General features: G+C 36.5%; 1 protein-coding gene across 2 annotated transcripts in view; it reads left to right on the top strand.

The window, feature by feature from the left end:
• The first annotated feature begins 4,129 nt into the window (after positions 1 to 4,129).
• Positions 4,130 to 23,588, top strand: part of Shg (cadherin EGF LAG seven-pass G-type receptor shotgun) — a 120,797-nt gene continuing 101,338 nt past the window's right edge. For both annotated transcript variants that reach the window (XM_072903913.1, XM_072903911.1), the window contains exon 1: positions 4,130 to 4,709. In XM_072903913.1, coding sequence (XP_072760014.1) covers positions 4,607 to 4,709 — 103 coding nt within the window. In that variant the 5' untranslated portion in view covers positions 4,130 to 4,606. The remainder of the gene's footprint in view (positions 4,710 to 23,588) is intronic.

Here is a 23,588-nt window from a genome sequence, read left to right as displayed (position 1 = left end):
CCAATCACTAATTGTATGAGAGAAAATGAGAGAGAGGGACAGTTTTTATACCACTCTTAAAAAAAAAAAGATGTTATATCCTAACCATGTAGGAAAAGATTACTTTTGTGTTAAAACTATACGCGATCTCACTACACAACAAGTAAACACATATCCTTAAAAGAAGAAATTTCTTAAAAGCATTTCACAAGATAAAATAGCGTTTAATTTCCTTATCTAATAAAATCCCTTTATCGCGTGATATATATATTTGATTGTGAAACAAAGTCACAAGATATTCATATTTATTCACGTGATATATTATTATTCTCGTGCGTTAAGAGAAAAGTCTGTTATATATGCTAGAAATATTATACCGAGTATTGTATAAATATTGAGAATATTTATTTTCGTTTCGCAGTTCCTTTATCAGGTTGCAACAATATAATTCATGCGTTATCGATCGTTCTTTACATTGATGTTGTACATACAATAAATGCGCGAAAGATGTGAAACAATGAGCCATATCGAATGAAAGCAAGTGTCCTCGTAAAGAATAATTAAACGCGACACGTGCGATCAACGAGCTGAGTATTGTATGTATACAGCCGTACCAGTGCTGCGATTATTAAAAGCTGCAAACTAACAACACACACACACGAGTTTTGTTGTTATAATGATGATTAATATGCTTCGCGGAATTTTCGACATTGCCGAAATACCGTTACGAGCCAGTTAGTTTGTCATCGATTAATAGTCGAGCGCTCTAAAATAAATTTGATTGCATCGATTTAATTATATAATTTATTTAACACACTTGTATTTACGCTCGACTAACTAAATTTTATTTATTGTATACATATATATATTTGTTACCGGATAATCTGTCTTATCAATTGGGTCACAGAGGGACTTGGTCCTAGGGAATTCTCACAGTGATCGTCGCTTTTAATGAATCCGATTTAGGGGGCTGAGAGACTCAATTAGACAATGCCCAAAGAGATTCAAATAACCACGGCTCTGAGATTCGAGACAACCGCAAGGGTCAATTGCATAATCTGACATTGTAGCAGCTTGGTCTGTCCGCCCACTCGTATTAAAGGACGTAATTCTTAGAAGAAGACACGACGGAGAGCGACAAAATCTAATTTCGTTATTTTCGCCGTAAACAATCTTCGTTCGAGAAAATTATTCGCTTAAATCGGTCTTCGTCGGTTCTTCTAATTGATCGCGAACGGATTGTTGAGAAGTTTAATTGCAAGGACGCTGGTACAGCGAGACTCGCGAGGAAACGCGCGGAATTGAATTTTGCAGAATGTCCAAAGGGTCAACTGCGCATTCTCCGTATTTTGGTCTTTCGCTCTTTCGCTCTTTCGCTCTTTCGCTCTTTCGGTCCTCCGCGCGAACCGGGTGAAAAACGAGAAAGGAAGAAACGAAAGTGCCGGACGAACCTCTAATCTGATAGAAAACCGCGATAATTACGGTAATTGGTTGCGAATAAACGTGCACTGCATGCGACAACAAACGACTATGGTCGGCCGAGTCATTAGCAGCGCATCTATTCTCGCAACAATGTCTGTTTCCGGGTCTGTAGCAGCGAGCACTATGTTGCGTATTATTAATGAACGTACACGTCAACCTTTCCAGTCAAATCAAAGACAATTTTCCATGGTTGGATTAACCGCTCCTTTAGATTAGACGTGTGCGTAGTATGTATTTGTGGTACGTGTTTGGTAGGTAAATGTGCGGGTGTGAGAGAGAGAGAGAGAGAGAGAGAGAGAGAGAGAGAGAGAGAGAGAGACCTATGACATCACAATTAATGTTGGACTAGGGATATCCATTTGTAAAATTTGAAATGGTTTTAAGTAATTATGCATGTATATGGAGTAAATTGATATAATATATAAAGTAACCGATATGTAATAAGCATTTTTTCAAAAATATTATATCACACGCTTTTTCAAATCAAGATTAAACATATTATTCATTTAATAATTATTATAATATCATTCTTGTTATACATTATTATATATAATTGAGTATTATTATATTTATTATGGGAAAATATATCACATTTACTCACTAACCGTTTCGATTAAACTTAGCCTCTGTTTACAATTGTATATTTGCATATCTCTTGCAATTCTATGTTTAATATATAATTTGCATAACATATATATGTATATTATATATATATATATATATATATATATATATATATATATATATTTCTGTACATCAAGCCTCACACAAATTACAACGACTGTTGAATCTTCAGTATATATTGCTTTTCATGTAAGGGGTCGGATTGTAATTGAGATTCCGGAATATACGACGGTTGGATACGAATATCACGAATTGGCCTGCGCGAATAATGTTGAATAATTGTTCCTCTAATATTAATAATAATAATTGAATTAACGTATAAAACATTTATGAATAAAATAAGATAAATGGATAATCATTCACATCTCTCGCACGAGTTACATTGATTTGCATATATGTACGTATATTATGCGCTCTTCCAAGTCATGTGCGGTTTGAGTTATGTGGGGATCATTTACGGTTTTGGAGATATATATGTCGCTTTAAAGTATAATTTTCACAATCTATGAAAACTTCATGTTCTCTGGCGTGCGTATTTTCCATATGAAATAAAATCAAGGTTCGTCAGTAGACTGCCACAGATTCGTAAAAGCGCATTGTTGAATTTATTCTCAATTTATTCAAAGTAAGCTGAACTAAATATTCATCAATCATAGCGTATGTAAATATAAAAAAATGTAAGAAAAGAATACAAATAATTCATTTGCAGCGAGTGGCAAAACAATTCAGTATAATCATGTGTAAAATAATATGATGATTTAAAGCGTCATCTTTATCCAGAAATGACATACATAATTCAAAATGTATATACTTTATTGAAAAGTCTATACTTTATGATACTTGTGAAAAAATCACAATAATCTGTGTGTGTGTGTGTGTGTGTGTGTGTGTATGAGATGATAAATTTGATAATTGACAGAAATTACATGCGCATTTATAATAATTAATTTTTTCGAAAAATTATTTCGTTTATTAGAAAATTTGTAGTTATCAGGGGATGTAATACGTCACTCTTGTACAAGTTAATGTATGAAACAATCCGAGTTATATTGTACAAAAGTACATAGGTATGTACATTTTGATGCGTCTATGTAATGTTTGGGCGCTGCTTATTACAATGGATACATTTTTCATGTTTTGTTATTAGAATAATTACGTGTTAACAAATTGCAAACGAGGATTTTAATTGCAAGCGATATGCAGAATACGAGATGTGTATGTTATTCTCATTTTCAATGCGTAAGAGATAAGCTACATATATGCTCGTGTAATTATTAAAGTGCAATAATACATGATTTATATTTTGCACATATACAGTTTGGAATATATGTAAATAGATTACTCTTGTGCAAAATATTTTCAAGTCACATAAAAATGTTTGGAAATGCGTTTTATACAACGCGTAATAAAACTTTTTTTTAACTATTAGAGATAATAATAACATTTTTTTCTTTTAAAATATGTCGTCTTTTGTGGAAAAAATGAACGGACTACTGTTGTCAAACTCTTTAAGGGAAGAAGGAAGAATTGATCTCATTTTTCTGTAGTCATATATATATATATATATATATATATATATATATTTCTACATATTGAAATTTTCTTATTATCCTACATGTAAAAAACTCAAAAATACCCTAATCGAAACTTTCAAGAAAATGGGAATTTTTAAAGAATTAAGAAAGTAAAAATAATCCCATTTAAAATGATCACAAGATTCGTCTTGAAAATGTAACGACGTATAATGTACACGCTGTATAAATTGGAACGCTGTTTGGAAACAGAAATATACAATATCGCACTTGATATTTTTTTGTAGGTCGACAGGAGAAGAAACGGGCGCGACGCGTGGTCGCGCGTTCCTGAACGAAGATCAACAAGTAGCATCGACTATAGTGGGGGCGAGCTCTGTTTGTGTGCCGTTGGGAAGGGATAGAGCGAGGAGCAGCCGAGAGCCGAGAGCGAGAGCCGAGGCCGATCGAGTGAAGTGAGTGGGGGTACGCACGGCGCGGTACGGTGTTGCACGGGCGGAGGGGGAGGATTCCAAGCGGCCGGGAGACGGGAGGGGGAAGGGAAACGAGCGCCGAGCGCGTTCCCGTAGCTGTAGCTGGCCTCAGTCGAGTAGGCGCGTTTGCACGGTGTCGGTCTTCTTTGACATATTCGGCCAGCGAGTTCGTCGGAGGACGTTCGCGTCGTCATGAGAATAGAATACCACGCGAGTGTGACCGAGTGTGTTTAGTTTCGTTTTACCCGATTTTCCGAAAGGAAAAAAAAAAGAAGGAAAAAAAAAAAAAAAAAAAAAGAATATACCTAGAGGGGACAGCACGATGAGACGCGCGAGTGCAGGTGGTGTATAGTGATCGTTGAAACTGATTGCGCGCGACGTGGCCGACGAAAAAAAGAAGGACACCGGGCACAAAGAAGAGGACAATAGACGCGGCGTGATACGCGCGTCCACGTCCAAAGATTTCTCCGAACGATTCTTCGAAGGAAGGCGGAGGAGAAGGACAAACTGTCGACGATGATGGGAAAATGTATCGCACGATCCGGGGCGAGATCGCGGCCTTTTCTCTCGCTGCTACCTGCCTTCATCGCCTGCCAATTGCTACTCTGCGGAACTTTCGGTGAGTGAGGCATATCTTTCTCGAGGTTATACGCGTTCGTTACAAGACGGCGTCGATGTGTTTCGTCGGTGTTCAAATCCGTGCTCACCGCGCATGCGCGAGCAGAGCACGCGTGCGTGTTAGTGCATCGAAGGACGTGTCTCTCACGAGGAGAGGGAGGAGGAGGGGGGGGGGAAAGGGAAGGGATGTTTCTCACAGCGGGGCCTTAGGCTGGGACCTGGGACCTGGGATCTGGGATCTGGGATCTGCGATCTGCAACTCTAGCTCTCTCGTTCTGAGCTCTCAGCTCTGCGACTTATTTTACGAACCGTTGAAACGAAGCCACGAAGCCACGTATTCTCGCGGGCTTGCGGTCACGCTATTGTTGCTAGATCGACTAGGGTTTGAGACGAAAGAAAGGTAAAACGTGTACTGTAAAGAAGCTGGCGGTGTTAACTGCGTGCACCATGCTCTCGTGAGAGTAACATGGACGCGTATAACGCCATGGACGCCTTCCTGATCGTGTATGTACAACACGCCGAAGCGTCATCGGTGTTCCGACTTTCGTAAATACAATAGCAATCCCGTCTATTCAACGGATAAATAAAAATGTCGAACAACAAATAGAGGCGAAATGAAAGAAACGCGAATCAATCGGAAATTTAGCCAGACTTTTACTAGATTAATAATCAATAAGTGAAATTTGTTTCATCTGGATACTGACTACGATATTTATAACGCAACTTTTGCAATTTTTACACTGTAATTAAACGGTACAAATATAGAATACTCTTTTGTAGGGCAAAGTAAAAATACAAATGGAATATATTTTGTTTTACCCAATTCAAAATATCTTTATAATTACATAATCTCATAATGTCAAATCATATTACGTGAATTAATTTAATTATTTTATTTTTTTTTTTTTTTTTTACTAGATGACAATTTTTTAAAATTAATCTTATATTTAGCATAATATTTAATTTAACGAATCTAAATTTTCATTTATTTAAATACTCTAAAAATATAGATTATTCGAGAAAGTAGTCTGAAAATTTGTGCTTCTGTTGTTTCCAAAACTTAAATGATTTTTAAGAGCTTGATTGAAATTAATTGGTGTAAATAAGGATGTTTTCTGGTTCATCCAGTAAAAAATTTCATTACGTTAATTTTGAATATCAATTATTGTAACTTACATCTTCGAATGATAATCGATTGCAATAGCTGCAAACTTCCGCGTACGGTTAATGACTCTTTGCAATGCTTACGTAACCATATACGATGCGGGGTTAACGTTTAACCTAGATATTTTCCTACCACACACCACACAGATTTAAAATAACCCATATTATAATAATAATAAATTTCATTAAACGACTGTATAACCATCTTCCACGCTTTCAATTTATTTCTGATTTTGGTTTGAATCGCTTACAATTTTATTAATCAAGATGTGCGACTCATATCTTGTAAACGACATGTACGGGAGCAGAGAAGTAGGAAAATTGCTAGAAAAATCAGTCTTGTTAGGATGCAAGCTAGATAAAAAAAAGAAAAAAAAAAAAAGAGTTGCTCGCCAGGCGATTTACGCTAAAAGAAGATGCACTCGAGCGAATAACGTTGTTTCGGTCGCACGTGACGCTAGAAAAATGTAGGTTTTGGCGAAAAATTTTCTCGTCACGATTTCGAAGGAACGACGATGAACGTCAAACGGCAGTTACTAATTTTTCCCCGCAATCGGATCTCGAATCGTCAACCTGTTTGTTTCAAGAATTGAGGGAAAAAATTGACTTAAATATTATTACATTACTTTTTGATAAATTATAAAATTTATAAAGATTACAATTATAAATACTTGTAAACTATGTTAATTATAAATTTGTTACAAAAATGGTATAAAATTTGAATGTCATAGATATCGAATGTTTAAAACTATATATTTTACATTTTTTTTTTTTTCGAATTACAATAAGCTCGTTCATTCAAATATGATTGCAAAGAATTGGTTTTTATTAATATTTTATATTACGAATAAAACTCTTTTGCACAATATATATATTCCTCTTTTGTTATTAAAAAATTATTGTAGACTTTTTTACAATAATTTAATTATACAATATTTTTATTTCAACGTAGAAATATATAATTTCCATAAACTTTTTTTTTTTTTTTTACATATAATTTGTGATCGTTTTTAAAAATATATGTATAATTAAAGTGTTGTATGCGCGTTTAAGTTCGAGCTACACACTCTTATAAAAACAAAGAGTCAGAAAATTCAAATAAGAGACAAATAAATTTGAAAATTAATTTGGGTATTGCAGAAATTTAACTCAACATTCATTAAAGATTGAAAACAGAAGAGATAAAAACAGAAAAGTCATTTACAAATAGAAAACTATGAAAAGTTGATTTAGGCGACAAGCTCGTATACAGTATAACAGCTCATTGTTGGATAAAAATATCGACGGATCGCATAGATCTTTTTTTTTTTTTTTTTTTTTTTTTTTTTTACGTGTCATAAAATTAAATGAATCCATTGATAGACTTGATAAAAAAGTCGATGAATGAGAGCGAATTGAGATGAAATTGATTCGCAGTCGCCGTTTGTTTACCAGTAAGTAGAAAACGAGCACAAAGGCACTATGTAAACAGAGGGTTCCTCTCGAGATGCGCTCTCGATGTTTCTCTTGATTTAACGAGATGGTTTACCGCCGTATTAGGTGACGCGATACGCGCGACTTATTGCGAGGGGAAGCGAAGAAAGGAGTTACTCGGCTGTAGGTGTGTCTCGTCTTTCCTCGTTGAAATTCTCCAACGCGGAATTAGTTTAGCCGACACGCCTAATGCCCGTGATGTTTGCCGACAGAGCCATGGCATATTGATGCGAGTCGCGGCAAACTCGGTGAATTACAACGCGATGTAAGATGTTCCTGACTTTTCTCAACTAACCAACTGCGCGAGTCTCACGAAAATGATCGAAGCTTAAGATTTTTTTTTTTACGATATAATTAACCCTTACTCCATATATTGTTATTTTTGGCACCTTCTAACTGTGCAGGTGGGTCAACGTATTTTCGATAGTACTTTCCAAGTTTATTAATATGTATAAAAGTGTTTTTAAAAATCTGAAAAAATACATATACCTTCTTTGAACATTCTACATAAAGACTAAAATAATAAATTTGAAAAATAATTTACTTAAATATATTATTTTATGATTATTTTTGTTTTCGAGAAAATGACGTTGTTAGAAAAATCACAGACAAAAATGATCCATCAGTACGGAATAAGGATTAACTAGTAACACAGATGATATGTAAATTGATATATATGTGGCCAAGTATTTTTTTCCAAATGTCGCGAAAAAATGTGTAAGAAATGATTTTTCAAGCAAAAATTATACACCGCGTAAAGTTATTAAAGAGTCTGTTTATTTATAAAAATTAATATTTATAAATAAAAATAAAATAGTTGTAATAAAATCAGAGTTAGAAAAATGCCACGAGTGTGACATTTCGGTATCTCTCTCTAGATTTCTAACAGAGTTATACGACTAATAATATGGTGACCGTTTCAGTTGCTTGTGTAATATCTTGAAAATATTCTTTCATGTCCCTTCCCTTCTACATGAAAGTCGTATCGCGCAAATAATGTATGAAAGATATCGTGCTGCACGAATAGAATAAAGAACTGTTTTCTAAAGATATTAAAAATTGCATTTTTAAAGCGTTTTTAATAGGAAATGTTGAACACTAATGTTGGTAAATTTTACGTCTCTCTCCGTGAAAACTTCTTCGTGGAATCTCATTCTGTCTCAAACACAAAGGGTTAGAAGATCGGAGAGGTCGGGAGGTCGGGAGGTTCGCACATAATGGGACGGTCGAAGAAATGGGAATTGCGAGCACATTATCGATTTCTTCTGTATCGCGAGTAAGGTAATTGTAAGTCGCAGCGATTTGGATCGTCTCGAGCGTGTAACTCACGGGTGGAAATTTTGGCGGAAGAGGGAGGAGGGGGGTGGGGGGGAGGAGAAGGAGACGATTGGCAAAATTGGTAATTGGATAAAAGTTACGATGTGCCAGGTCGTAAAGGCGAGTGAAACGGCCTTTCTTCCAGCAGCCGGAACCTGGAACTGCTGGAAAGCATCGTAAACGATTTGGAGTCTCGCGCACGGTATAGCGAGGAGTAACGAAGAAGAAGGATTCTCGGGGCCCTGGTGGGTCTCTTGTACTATGTGTGTTGCAGCTTTATTACCCCCGTAGATGCGGCTGTATCCGCGCCCGTAATCCTTGAAAGATATTCCGGTTGTTTGTTGTCTTTGTCTTCATACGCGTGACTCGGTGTTTCGCGGTAGCATCCTACCGGAAAATATAAAGCACATGCAGGGTCGTCTCTCGGATCATTTTTCATACGTGAAATCTTTGCGCAATGTGTAGTCGATATTTCTTCGTCGAAAGTATAACGGGAAAGTATATTTGTCAAGACAAGTTTTTTATTTTTCATTGACATTAAATACCTTTGCGATTAACCTTTGATTAATTCCTTTCGCGTTGTGAAAATTTAATAAAGTTAAACTTAAAAGTTTAAAATGAGAGACGAAATAAGATCTTGTTATTCTGCAATTTTACTCTTTCTAAAGTTTTGAAGAGAAATTTAAAAAAAAATTTTGTCGAAGAAAAATCAATGCATTATCACAAACGTTAATCGCACAGAGGATTGATTGGGACACCCGGTATATCGTCCATTTAGGCATACATTTTACCTGTAATTTTCTGCGATAACGGTGCGTAACCAAAAGAATGTATTAAAATTGACCCTAACAGCGTGCGTTTATTGTAATATTGGACTGTAAAATTAATGTCCAGAATGGAGAAACTATCAGGTAGTAGAGGTAAAAGATAGATCAATGTCGCTAAAATTGTTCAGGTCGCTAGACGATTACCATCAATTGTTCTTATTTTGTCTTATCGATCGAATTGAGAGTTCAGCAGGCTGTCGTACTTTTTTCTGTACTCTTGCGCTCGAAAAATTATCGGTTTCGTATTTATTATGCTCGACGGGTGAATTAAAAATGATACATGCGAGATCATATTCGCTCCGAGAACGATCAAGCGTGATCCATATCCATCTGTCTGCCTGTATGTGTGTGCGCGTATACATATACATATATATGAGGATCGGTGTGACTTTTATTAATATTAATTGACACGAGATCTATCTGTGAACGTCTTCATTCAGCCAATCAGCATCGTTTTGCATGAGAATTCGACTCGAGAGGCCTTCGACCATCTTCGATGGCGTGATCTTGAATACTGTCAGGTAGTTTTGTACTTTCTCCTTGAAATCTCGAATTCTTTTTCGTGTCTTCTGAGTTTCAGTTGGAAGTACGATGTGACAGTTTTCTTTAAAAATATCCGATACATTCCTTTACTGCTATAATATTATTATATACTGATATTAATATCTCGTTTGGAATATAGTAACTGAATGATATTACTATAAGATGTAACACAATTTTGAAACGATTAAAAATAATATTGGTATAAAATGTAACATAATTTTAAATATATACTATAAAGATGGTTTTTATTCCTGTTAAAAAAAAAAAACAATAAAAGTACACAGTAAGCATTTTGCTCTTTTTACATTAGCATGAATAAAGATGAGTGATAGGTATTGCGAAGAAAAAAAAAAAACGTGTATTTATAGGATTAAAAATGTTATAAAAAATTGTAGATAAATAAAATAAAAAATTTATTCTTGTATTATTTTCAAGACGGAGGTTTATCACGATATTAAGAGTATCAAAAGAGAATCAAAAATTTGCACAAATCACTGTTTTAACTCGATTTCGAAGCAGTTGGAAATCGTAAATGTGAGGTATGTGAGAGAGATAGAGTGAGACGTAAACAAGTGTACAATCCAGTGGGGATTATGCAAATAGCGGGGAAACGCTTGGCCGATTCTAGAATTACGTTAGCCATAGTCGCCGAGCGGACGGCCGGAAGAGGATGGGAGAGAAAGAGATAGAGAGGGAAGAGAGGGAAAGAGAGCGCGGGATTGCGTACTTTTCGACCAATCTCACAGACTTGGTCATATTTTAGGGCACACCAAAGTCCCTTACTCTGTGTAAATCTTGGAAACATAGAAATCACGCGGTTGGAAGTTCGGACTGACTTCGAAAATTGTGCCGCGCGTAGATTCTCGCCAAGATGGATTCACGTGCCGAGAATGGTATTCATATCTGTCGCTTTTGTTCCGGCAAGTAATTGAAATAACGAAACGATTTATCGTGGTCAGCTTGATGATGTAATTAACTTGTATCGGAGTAAAACGTTAAGGAAAATCATCTATTTTTAATTATATTATAATAACGTTTTTTTGTTTTTTTTATTTACATCAGGTGATGCACGTGTTTCGTTTTTCATATACGCTATTCATTAGAGTACATTGATATATTTATACAATTCATGGCGCGTGAGTCAGTAATGAAAGTCATCAGTCTTTTATCAGTTAACGAATTACTACGTCAAGTTGAACGCGATACGACGTCGACAAGAATAAAGTCGCGGTGTCTGTTCGCCGATAGAAGCATCTCACAATCACAGATTCGAGCAATGCGCGAAATCCTTCCTTTGGCGACCCGAACGCGACAACCGCTAAATTGCACCGTTCTCTCGGTTAAATACGTCCGCAGATTAGCGGCTTAAGATTCCTTACAGGACTTGAGCGTGGATTTAATGCACGGATATGCTGATTTAATTGGCCATAGTCGGAAGGATGGATAAAGGAGATGGGAGAGTGAGCGGTATGAGAGAGCTCCGAAATTCATAATTGTTCGCGAAATATTCTGCGAATTTAATGGGTTCCGTTTCCTGCGTGCCTCTCGGCGATGAAACAGCGCAAGATGGTTAGTCACGTCTCGCGTTTGAATCATCGACGATTTCTCGATCCGAAGTAGCGCTCGCTGTCCCGATTCCCGACTCCCGACTCCCGACTCCCGACTCCCGACTCCCGATGTAACGGTGCACGTAACATAAATCGACACCGCGATCTTGTTCGCGTTTGATATTTCAGTGTATATCGTGGATAGTTAACTAAAATTACCAAACGTCAGTTGGAAAATTCAATTAACCGCTCTAACTATAGCGTAATACACGTACATCTTATTCGCCGATATCAACTACGTTGGTTGTATAAACCACTCTTGGGTTATTAACTATCTTTACCGTGCGCGAATTAACTTTCGTGTTTCTTTTTTGCCTACAGCATTCTATATTTCTATATTTATGGATTTCAGCATCGAAGGAACGAAATATTTGCATTAAAGAATTCGGATCGTTATCTAATGGTAAAAAAAAAATGACTTGTCGCGAGTGTTGAGTGGGGTTTCAAGTATAAAAAAATGACGGAAAAAAAAAAAAAAAACGAAATAGATAAGATAATTGAAATAGTCGTTTTTCTATTAAAACCGTCGTGGAAAAAAATTTCGTTTTTTTTTTTTTTTTTTTTTTTTCTTTTTTCTTTTTTGAGATCGAAACAGTCGATCTGAATGCATTTTTTGTCTCGGAAATCTCGGCCTGTTTCCTGTCGAACGAGTCCAAGATACTGGCGCGCGATGCTTGGAAGAAATAGTGAGAGTGAGACGGGACAAAAGCAGAAAAGAGAGGGCTGCCGGTCTGAACGGCCAGGGAGGGGTGGAAAGGAGTCGAGAGGACAAAGAGCGCCTGGGGTCGCCGGCCGTTTGTTGTAGGTGCAGCGTTATAAGACAGTGTTTCTCAACGACCGGAGGCTCTCTTTCTCTCTGAAGTTAAAAAGCGTTTGGGACAAGAATGCGCTTAAAACAAGTTTATTTCGTTGCGACTCGTTATTATTCTCTTTTATAAATCAGAATCTTATTTTTCATGACATATTGGAAGAAAAAAAAAAATTAATTAATCAAAACTAGAGAGAGAGGCAGATCTAACTGTCAGTATTGTGACGTCGGTACAGCTGGTACGTAAAATTCTCTCTGAATATAATTTTCATTAGTTTCAAAGCAAACTTGAGAAATTATAGACTTTACTATATTGCTCTGAACTTTATACGTTCGTTTGCGAGTAAAAAATTGTGCGAGCCAACTGTCGACAGCGGCTTACAGCTGCGCGCAGCTTTTCATTAACGACACTCACCGTGGATGTATTTAATCTCAGCCCGAACACGTATGCGATGCTCTCTTGTGCAAAAACAGTCACAAAACATTCGTAAATGGAGCTGTACCTTTAACTTTCGCGTGCGCACTACGAGTGGCTTAAATACTCGGTCTCGGAGGACCGGTGCTTTGCTTTTGACATCGTGGAACTGTGAAATTAATACCATGCATTATGACACACGTGAAATGTTTCGTTTTCCCTAGAATTTGTAATTACAGCTGGAGACGCGATCGCCTTAACTTTTTACGCAATCCAACAATTTTGATACGCGAGCCTTGACATTATACATATATTTTACGTTCAGCTTTAATGATTATTAATTTTTTTTTTTTTTTTTTTTTTTATTGAAAACAATTTTTTATGAAACAAAAATTTGTTTATCTGTATTTGAAATAATTTTTATTCGCTGTCGTATGTGTTAATGTTAAATTACATAAATTATTTTAATCTATTTTTATTTCATTGCGTTTACATGTACCGCTACTTCAATACATTAATGCTAAAAGCAGCTCTCATCTATAAAGTCGCATTTAATCTGACTTTTTAGAATAATCGTTTACGGAACGTGTAATATATTATAATATTTGTTAAATTAGAATCAGGCGACTATGTTTAGCATTAAACGCACGTCAGGTATGCAGGTTTTTCATACAAGATACAAAGCTGCCTCGCGCTTTGAGAAACGCTGTTGCAGAGCGTATAGCTGCAAACGACAGACTTCTCGACCGCAGGGCTGCCTCGAGTCGTTGCAAGGCCCCATGGGCATGCGACATTGTATCTATTCTCATTGTCAGTCGTTCAAGTCAAAGTTTCGACCTTTCGTGAACGGGCATAAACGGGCACATCTCGGTATCGTTCAGCTTTTGAAATTCTGTAATCTCGTGAGATAAACCAAGTATCGATAACGTATCTACAGTTATCTAGTAGAGTATGTTATCGTTACAGTATCGTTTCATTGGTTAAAAAAAATATATACATATATGTATACATTTTATTTTTCCGACCTCAGGTAACAGAAATAAAAATTTTTTTTTCCAAACGATCTCGTGTCGATCTTGTGCGCGAAATACTGGCGAAATATTTGCGAAAATACGTGACCGAGCGTATTTGCGATAAATATGTCTTTCCACGAGCATACGAGAAACTTCACGGCAGCGCACGCCAGCGCCGGAGGTAATACGCGATGGGGAAAAAAAATAGCATCAGTCAAATTTTATACGCGGCAAGAGTTTTTTTTTTTTTTTTTTTTTTTTTTACGAGATGCACCGGCAACGGCTCGGCGTTCGTAATGGAATTTACCTACTTACGAAGCGGAGAAACGTTACGGGCGTGTGAATGATTTATAAGTTGGGTTTTCACTGTGTCTCGGGGAAACGCATACTCTCCTCGGGGTCGTTAAGATTGATTTTTTTACGAGGAAGATAGATCGCGCTATCTCTTTCAATTACAGCGAGTTTAGTCGTCCGACGTCTCGAATGACGCGACGGCGAGCGAGCGAGCGAGCGAGCTTGCGAGGAAACAAAGTACTCGGGCGAAAACTTGGCGGAAGAAAAAACAAGGAAAAACGGATTTTTTATTTCATGTTCTTACCGGTATTCCGGAATGTCGGGGCACCTGTACGCGAAGAAACTCAAAATGGACTAAACAAGCTTGGCAAGTTTTCGCGCAGTGATTCGAAGCATGAAACAGAGGGAAAAAGGAAAGATCCGAATGCCGAAAATTTGGTTGGCATTATAATATTTTTTTTTTCCTTCTTATTCTGGTAGCCTATATGGTTTACTTATATTCATTTATCTTTTTCTTTTTATTTTTTTCTTTTTTTTTCTTTTTTCTTTTTTTTTTTTTATTACTCTGAATATCACCGCACCACTCTCTCAGGCTTTCGAGATATCCCTGATGGAGGAAAATCAGTGAGGCGACGGTAGGGGATTCTCGAGTGATTCAACCTACGACGTGTAACGTACTTTCGTGACTTTGCGTGGAATGGGACAGTAACGTAGTTGTGCATCTCAAGATCCCTTCCCTCTTTTTCCGCTCGTAATATAACTACTTACTTTTTACCCGAAAATAGAATTTCTAACGTAAATGTTGTTTCTTTCTTCACCTAAAAAGAAAAAGGAATTATTTGCACTCTTATTTCATTTTATAAATTTTATTTTTATTGTGATTAAAAATATATAATTAAATAGGATTCATGTTTAAAAACAATCTTGATCGATGATCATGTTAAACTTAGCACAAGGTGGCTTTATAATACCATATCGTAACTGATATTTGGTTCATCATGTTTTTTTAGGTATCAGATTACAAACGCTATTGTCAAAGACGTTTCGCATACCGCAAATATCGAAGGCGTTACATTTCATCGGGCGTTTGATGAAACGTAACGCATAATAAAGTATATGTAACGAAGGGTTTGTTAAAGCTTGAATAAATTGCACTCTCATTCCAAACATTCCGGAATGTCTATGATAAAATCAGCGCGTAAAACACGTTCATTTTGTAGAGCGCAAATATCTGTAATACGATAACCAAAGCAAATAATAACGCGAGAAAAGCGTAACTGAAACTTGGCGTTTACGTCGAGTTAGCGATTTACTACTCGGTGCACCGCGTCTAGTTTATTCAGTTAAGCGCAGTTGATCCTGTCGCCGTGAAAATTTACAGCAAACGAACCGGCAATCACCGCGTATTTTAATGTCACCGCGGATTGTATTACACCCTTTTTGTCCCGCTCTCTATATTTTATTGATATATTTCTGAAAGTATTAACTGGGATAATATTAACGCAAAGGGAGGCAGAGAGAGAGAGAGAGAGAGAGAGTATATTCTCATGCGCTCAAACGATAAATTGATGGAGAAGGGATAATTTTGGCGCCAGGACATTAGGAGCCTTCAGTACCTGACGCGGCAGTAATTCATGTCGTGACCATTATCGTTCTAATCCGTTCTAATTGGCTGGATTTAGCGGTTGCACCGCGGAGTTTAGAAACCCGGCGACCGTCCGTCAGAAATGACTGCTCGAAAGCGATGTTGACGTCCGTTCGATTGCGGGCGAAATACATTTGCATTCGAAAATCGTCATCCCTCCACCACTGACTGTCAGTCCTTTATGACGAACGGAGCTTGTGACACGCGTAGACAGAGGAAATGATTTGCATGTAGATTTTCTGAGCACACGTTCTGCGCTCAAGTATACGTTAACTTCAACCCCGTTACACTTTTTCGGTATATCGTACGTCTCAAATTTTTTTTTTTTTTTTTTTTTTTTTTATCTATGTCTATTTATATAATAATTAATTAATGTATTAAATTATACTTTAGAAAATAAGATTTTGAAATGGGAATCGAAAATAACTTTAATCGCTAAAGAAAGTAATAATTAAAGCGCATAATGTCGATCGATTTCTCGTTAAATCGAATGAATGAGAATGTAGAGTATGTACTTGACAATGTGTAGCGATAATGTAATCATTTCTAATATTTATGATAATTTAATAATTTATAATAGGCATTTACGATGGTTTTACGATCCCAGTATATCCGGTAATGCTCGATATAAATTGCTTATCAACATGGAATAGAGAATCGATACTTTAACGCTCGTCGTTAGTCTTCATTAGCGTTCCTATGAGGCCGAAGACGATAAGGTCGTGTTTTCTATGCAAAAATGCAAAATTGGCTCGTTTGTCGATGGACTAAGAAGCTATAAAAGATCAAGAGATTTACGTTATAAAATGTTGGGTGCTAATTTTTTCTTTTCTATAAAAATGCTCATATGTACCACTTTTTTTTTTTTTCCTTTGATATTAAAATATTTCTAAAGGGGACTTGATTAGAAACATGTAATATTTTTTGGTACATTTGTTTTATTAATCTAATGTATATAATGTATGTGTATAATATATATATATATATATATATATATATATATATATATATATATATATATATATATATATGTGTGTGTGTGTGTGTGTATTTAGATAAAGTATTTTATTATTTACTTTGTAGAGATAAAATATTATGTAATAATTATATATCACATCCGCGAGAGAGAGAGAGAGAGAGAGAGACACGACGGTGAGGGAGAAAAACGAAAAAGAAAGAATCTTACTCTACTATATATGATGACCCGAATAATCGTAGAATTGCCAAAAAACGATCGTTTGTTTTGATTCTCGGCAATAAAATCATAAACGATACAGCATACGTGTATGCATGTACATACAATACATAATGTGCATTTGTTAGAGAGCAGACACACTGGGCTGAGATAAAAAGCAATGATAGCAATAAAATGTAGTGTAAATTTTCACTCCAAATAGTCGAGCGAGAGCAAGTTTTGCTGTTTGCCGCAAAAGCGAATTTATAGGACGCGAGGATATACAGTTATCATTGCTTATTGTTAGTTATTACGGTTGCGAGTGCTACGTCGAAAAATTTTATCGTTCTTTTTCTATCCATTTCCGCATTTTCTACTTTTATTTACACGTCGAGATAACTCAAATGACAGGAAGAGAGAATTACATTAACTGCCGTTACGTGAGATCTTTGGTGACGATAATCGGGGAAAAAATTGTAAATTGCTGCAAATGAGATAGTCGTTCATGCAAATTTTGGCTTGCTGTTCGTCGTTATTTATTTTTTTTATTTTTTTTTTTTTTTTGTTCAACTAAAACGTTTTTTTCTGCCTTTTTCCGCCATAACGATTCTTCGTAAAGAATCATAATTAATCGGAATATTTCACAGTACGCTGAATATTATCGTCCCGGAGATGTATTTGACGTAGGTACTATACTAGTCTTCATTTTTTCCTCTTGAAATCGAAATAGATGATATTTCAGTCGAATTTTCACAGAAAGTTTGATTGTAACATCGGCTGCATGCAATATGCACTTTTGCATTCGTAGTTCGAATTACCTGTATAACTGCGAGATACGAGAGAGAAGCGCAATTGCCTTTGCAGACTCTGCAAGTGATTTGAATTAGCAACTTATGGTATATATCATATGCCATGTTTAATTTACCGCTATTCGCTATGTACTGACGCCGACGCTCTTAGAATCCGATGTAGAAAATAGTTTTTCAATCACGATATTTTAATTACAAGATGCATTCGGAATATTTTGTCGTTGCTATTTGTATGAATACAGACCTTGGACGTTGTTTTTTTTTAAAAAAAGGAAAGAGAAAGAACGGTGGAAACTAGAACTTGTTGAAGAAGAGAAATTGTGTTAACTTTTTCTATTTTGCATTTTATGATAATAAAAGGAGCCCTCTCTTTCCCTATAATGTACCAAAGACTGAAAAGTCTCGGGAATTCAATAGTAAAAGGTTCACCTTCACGTTTATTAGGTTTATTCATTGTGACATTCATTATAACGTCAACTGGACACTTTTGTCTCTTTCTCTCTCTCTCTCTCTCTCTCTCTCTCTCTCTCTCTCTCTCTCTCTCTCTCTCTCTCTCTCTTTTCTCTTGTCTTCTTTACATATTAATTCCATTTTATAAATCACCATTCTTCACAATATTCGATATCAATTGCATGGAATAAATCTAATAAGACAGGCATCCATCATCTTTTTATCTTCGATATTGCTAAGAAGAATTTGATGAAAATTATTATTGTCACATTATCGTGCTTATCAATTCTAGGGTTTTGCAATAATTTATCAAATTTACAAATTGCAAATTATACTCGCGCAAGTAGAGAGATATTATACTTTACATGTCAGACTTGTGACACTGTAAGGATTGTAAGTGGTACTGTGGGAAAACACTTATGACGCTTAATATATCGAGATACCGGAAACATGGTGATGACATCTCGTTTACATTACACGTCGCATCGCGTTTCCGTTTGACTAATTCTAAATAGAGGTCGCGACACGTAACGCAACCACCAGGTAGAGACAAGATCGTCGTAAAAGATAAATATTTGTATTCCTTGCGAATCCGTCTCTATTTTCTACTATTTTTTTTTTCATATTCCGCCCTTTCCTCGATGTGCACAGAAATCATCTTGTGCACCAAAAAAAAAAAAAAAAAAAAAAAAAAAAAAGCACGTGGCATCGACTCGTTTCGTACTTCACTAACGATAAAACATATGCTTCACTCACGTTACCAACGTTTTATATCTTTGCCTTTGGAAATGACTTTCGCATGCGTGCCATTTAACGCTTGCCTTGCACTTTTTTTTTTTCCAGGAGAAAATCAATGTCGTTCGTAAAACCGTGATTAACGCATCAGTTTATATTATTTTTATTCGTTTATACATTTTTCGTTGATTCCATTTCAAAAAAATTTCGCGGTATAAAATCTGATGCGTAGCTGCAATTTCTAACGCGAGTAAAATCGCATTTTGCGGCGATTATGAGAGATTGGCATAAAAAAAGAGTGACGTCTTTTTCATTCATCTTGCGTCTGCATGGAATATCAACGATTATATTTAGCCACAATGTCTGATATCCGGAGTAAACTTTGTACGCTTATAAAGATGCTGCTTGCGCGGCAAATGTTGGCTTGGTTCATAATGATAAAAACGAGAGAAAAAAGAGACAAGGTATATATATATATATATATATATATATATATATATTATGGATGCTGCCATTGAAGAATGATAAGAAGATGCAAAGAGGTCAGTACTGTACTTGGCGACGCGATCAACGTCGATGAATTTCTCGAAGGGAAAGTTCAAGTAAAGTAATGGTCGCGAATAGAAAGAAAAAGAGGGAAGCAACACCTTTATATCTTTGTAACAAGCGCATCGACTTCAGCCTCTTGAAATTTAAGAACAGATCTTGAGTGGGCTCTATTTTCACCACGCTCGACCGCCCTCACATCCTTTCCGATCGGTATTAAATTTCTAGCTTGCAGAGAAGAAATACAACCTGCAAAGTTCGATGATCGGAACGTGAAAGGTGCTCGATAAAAAAGTTCACTAAATTCCTCGCTACACATTAAATTACAAAGACAAGTAAAACTAAGAACTATGTTGAAGTATATAATACAAAGTGCACACACAAAAAAATATTTTGCTAATGTAGATAGATTTCTAGATGTATCATCAATTAAAATTTCTCGCTATTTCCCATTGCCAAATATTAATCACAAATATAATTGTCCTTGATGAGAATTGAGGCTTTAAGGATAGGCATCGCGGACAAATTTTCTGTCTAAATTATACTAATAGTACAGATAAATAAATTCTGTCTCTGTCATTTAAATCGATCGAAGTGCAAAATATATGCAGTATCACAGTACTTGCTAAATAATTTATCTGTTTGAGTGAATTTTTTACACCTAGAAATTTTTTATTCAAGTTGCAAGATTATTTTTTCGAGTGCAGCGTGGCCTTTTCACGCAAGACAGAGACAATTCGAGAATTTATGTATACTTTAATCGTATACTATACAGATTAAGCTACTATTTATACTACACGCATAGCTAAGAAAGAGGAGATTGAATCAGAGAGATTATCATATATACGCGGCGTACGGCGTCAGTCGGAATTCCGTTTTCGGAATTCGGCGCGTTAATACTCCCGAAGAGCTTAGTGTATTCCAACACAGAGACACGCAAACGCGACATCGACGTTATTAAAGCCCGAACGGAGTCAACAGCTGCTACCTCTACCTATCTATCTATCTATCTATCTATCTCGAGTCTTCTTCTCGCCGTCGGCATATATCTAATATATCTAATACATAGACGCGTAGACGACGCGACGGATACTCGGAGTCACGAGAAAGAAAAACCGGATCTGTCCAAGTACGCGCGCCACGCGATTCGCCCCATGTCACGAAATACCCGTTTTTACACTTACGAGCTTGGCGAGCGGCTGAGAGAAAGAAGAGTAGAAGATTTGCACGGGACTTTGTACGAGAGATGGACGACTAACATAAGTAGCGCGTCGGAGAGGAGAAGCTCTTGCTTCCTCTCTCCCTCCCCCTGCTCCTGCACCTCTTTTCCCTTCTTGCCTTCTTGGGCAAGGAATATAACTAGGAATTTAAAAGTTTGCGCGAAAGAAGAGAAGCACGTAGGCACGTTGGTCTTTTCTCTGGAGCTTTTAAACGAAAACTCACGACCGGCTGGATGAGCTCGGCTCTAACGAAAATCGAGAAACTCGTTACTCGTTACTTCACCTGCCAATCTTAAATCTCGCAAGACAGCCGTAGCTTTTTTCGGAATCTTTGCTGAAATTTGTACTTTTTTCGCTCGTCGAGTAGAAAACTTTTGAGACACAGTTAGGTATTATGTTGCATTTATATTGATTTTTGTGACAAGGTTTTTCTTTTTCTACGGTTGTTAGTCAATGCGACAATTTTTTTTACATATTATCTGTTAACACTAAAAATTGTCAAGATAAAAGTAATTTTAAAAAATGGCTTATACGAATATATTTGATACATGAAGCGTCTTTTTCTCATATCATCTACATCATATTCAGCTCTAAATATTTATAGTTTAATTTTTTATAGTTTTTACGAGATATGTGAAATATAATATTATACGGAAAGAAAGAATCTAGTATCTCAAATGATATGGTTTTACAGCAACATACAGTATAGTACTACATACAAGTTGAGAGTTGCGTGTATTTCTTATTTCACATTCTTTGCGTCGTTTACGTGAAGTATGACATTTGTACTTTTTAGTGTTGTAATAACATCGCGACATGCATTCATTCATAAAGTTGAATTTCGTAAATTCAAGACGCAAACAAACATATATATTAATATTTCATATAAACGATTAATTTACATTTATATATCAATCTTTTAATATCGTCGCGTTATTTGTTTTATTCAGTGTCGAAAGGAAAATCGAAAAAGAGAGAGATATATTAAACGTAAAATTAATTTTGTATAAGAGTTTAATGATTAAATCGCGTTCTATATATCACATGTGTACATGTTGATGACAAAATCGTACTTGACGTCTCGTTTCTCTTAACGATTCATTCACATCGGGAACGTTGAATTTGGCATTGCATTCGAGAAGTGAACTTGGACTGAGTTTCATTAGGTGGATTTTAGGTGGATTTCGCAAATTAATTCGTCGAAAAGCGACAGGTGGATAAAACGTATTTCCGTACTTTGCGTATATACCAGGAACGACGTGCGCTAGAGATCTCGCATATATATATATATATATATATACGGTGACCTCTTATAATCAAAGTTGGAAAAACTGGTCCTGAAAAGCGGTGTAACTGGATTACACGGGTCGACTACCGCTTGGTTGGTTGCACGCTTGGTTGTCGGACGGTGCGGCGACGATCGACGTCAGGCGGTATCCGACTCCCGACTCCCGACTCCCGGCGATGAGATTCCCTCTTGATACAATCTCGAATATCGCTCGTCTTTGCGGATTTTCTTCGCCTTCCGTTTCTTCGCCTTAGTTTCTGCCTTACCGCCGCCAGTGAGAAATTCCAGGCGTCGCGTCGGCACCTTTCGCGAAGGGAAAGGAAGGAGGAAATAGGCCTCGTAATCGTGACCTCGAAGGGTGAATGGCAGCAGGAAAATATAATTAAACTCGGAAATATTTAACGTCCGACAAATCAGCCTCGTGAAGGAAATGGAGGCTAATTCGTGTAGACGGCACGTGGCGCAGATTTAATAAATATACACAAAGAAGATTATGCTATGCAATTTTTTTCTTTTTTTTTTTCCCCTTTTTTTATATAATGCCGCGATAATATATGTCTGAGAAACAATATTTTACACTATTCCAAGATACAAATTAATTTGTTCTTGAGAGGAGGAAAAATGTTGCGTCGTGTCGTTTCCTTCCGTGCATCCAACGCCGCAAACTCGGTCTCTTGTTTACGACGTTCGGTAATAATGTGTGCGAGCGGCATTCCTTGTCGAGTAGGTAACGTGTGGAAATAAAAGGTCAGTGAGCAGTCCACTCCAAGCCATCGTACATACACGAATAAAAATCACTCTAGAGGGAGAATGGTTAAGTGGGAATATAAGCTGACAGATCTACTCTTGGCGACGTTGCCGCAGAGAGCCAGCGTACCGCATGTATCTCTCTTTTGCACCGTTCGTGAACAACGGCGATTACACTTCAATATGTGTACACGTACACATACACGCACACACACACACACACACACACACACACAGAGACACGTGTTATATCCATTCGCACTAGCATGGTTTGCGCGTCATACTTTTCTACCGCCAGCGTGCACTTGGGAAAAATACAGTTGCGCCAACAAGAGAGAATGGCTTAGAATCTGTTACTCGTGATTGCTGGCTTTCAATGGCGCCGCCGAGGCACAATTGCGATTAATCGGATTACAAATCAAAGTAAATATACACCGATGCGGAGAGATTTTATTTTGTTTGTTATTATAAATAGAAGACCAGTGGAGAAAGTTGCAAAATTACATGGACGTTAATAGGTACTATTAAAGCATTTTTTATATTTAAATTATAATTTCAATTTTAAAAGATTATAATAATTAATTTTCCATTAAAAATTTTAATAAATTTAAGGTAGTAATATGTGACTTGTAAAATGCATAATTTGAAATATGAATACATATCGTAAGTAGATTTTATTATTACGTATTTATAGGATTTAAATGTAGATATTATGACGCGGTGCATATACACTTTGTATTCTACTATAAAGTAGACTCGGGAGAGAAGAACTGAAGAAACGAAGAAAAGAGCCGGTTGTGCAAGC

Source organism: Anoplolepis gracilipes, chromosome 12 (assembly GCF_047496725.1).
Source record: "Anoplolepis gracilipes chromosome 12, ASM4749672v1, whole genome shotgun sequence".
Taxonomy (NCBI): domain Eukaryota; kingdom Metazoa; phylum Arthropoda; class Insecta; order Hymenoptera; family Formicidae; genus Anoplolepis; species Anoplolepis gracilipes.
This window is presented reverse-complemented; position numbering and strand designations above follow the sequence as displayed.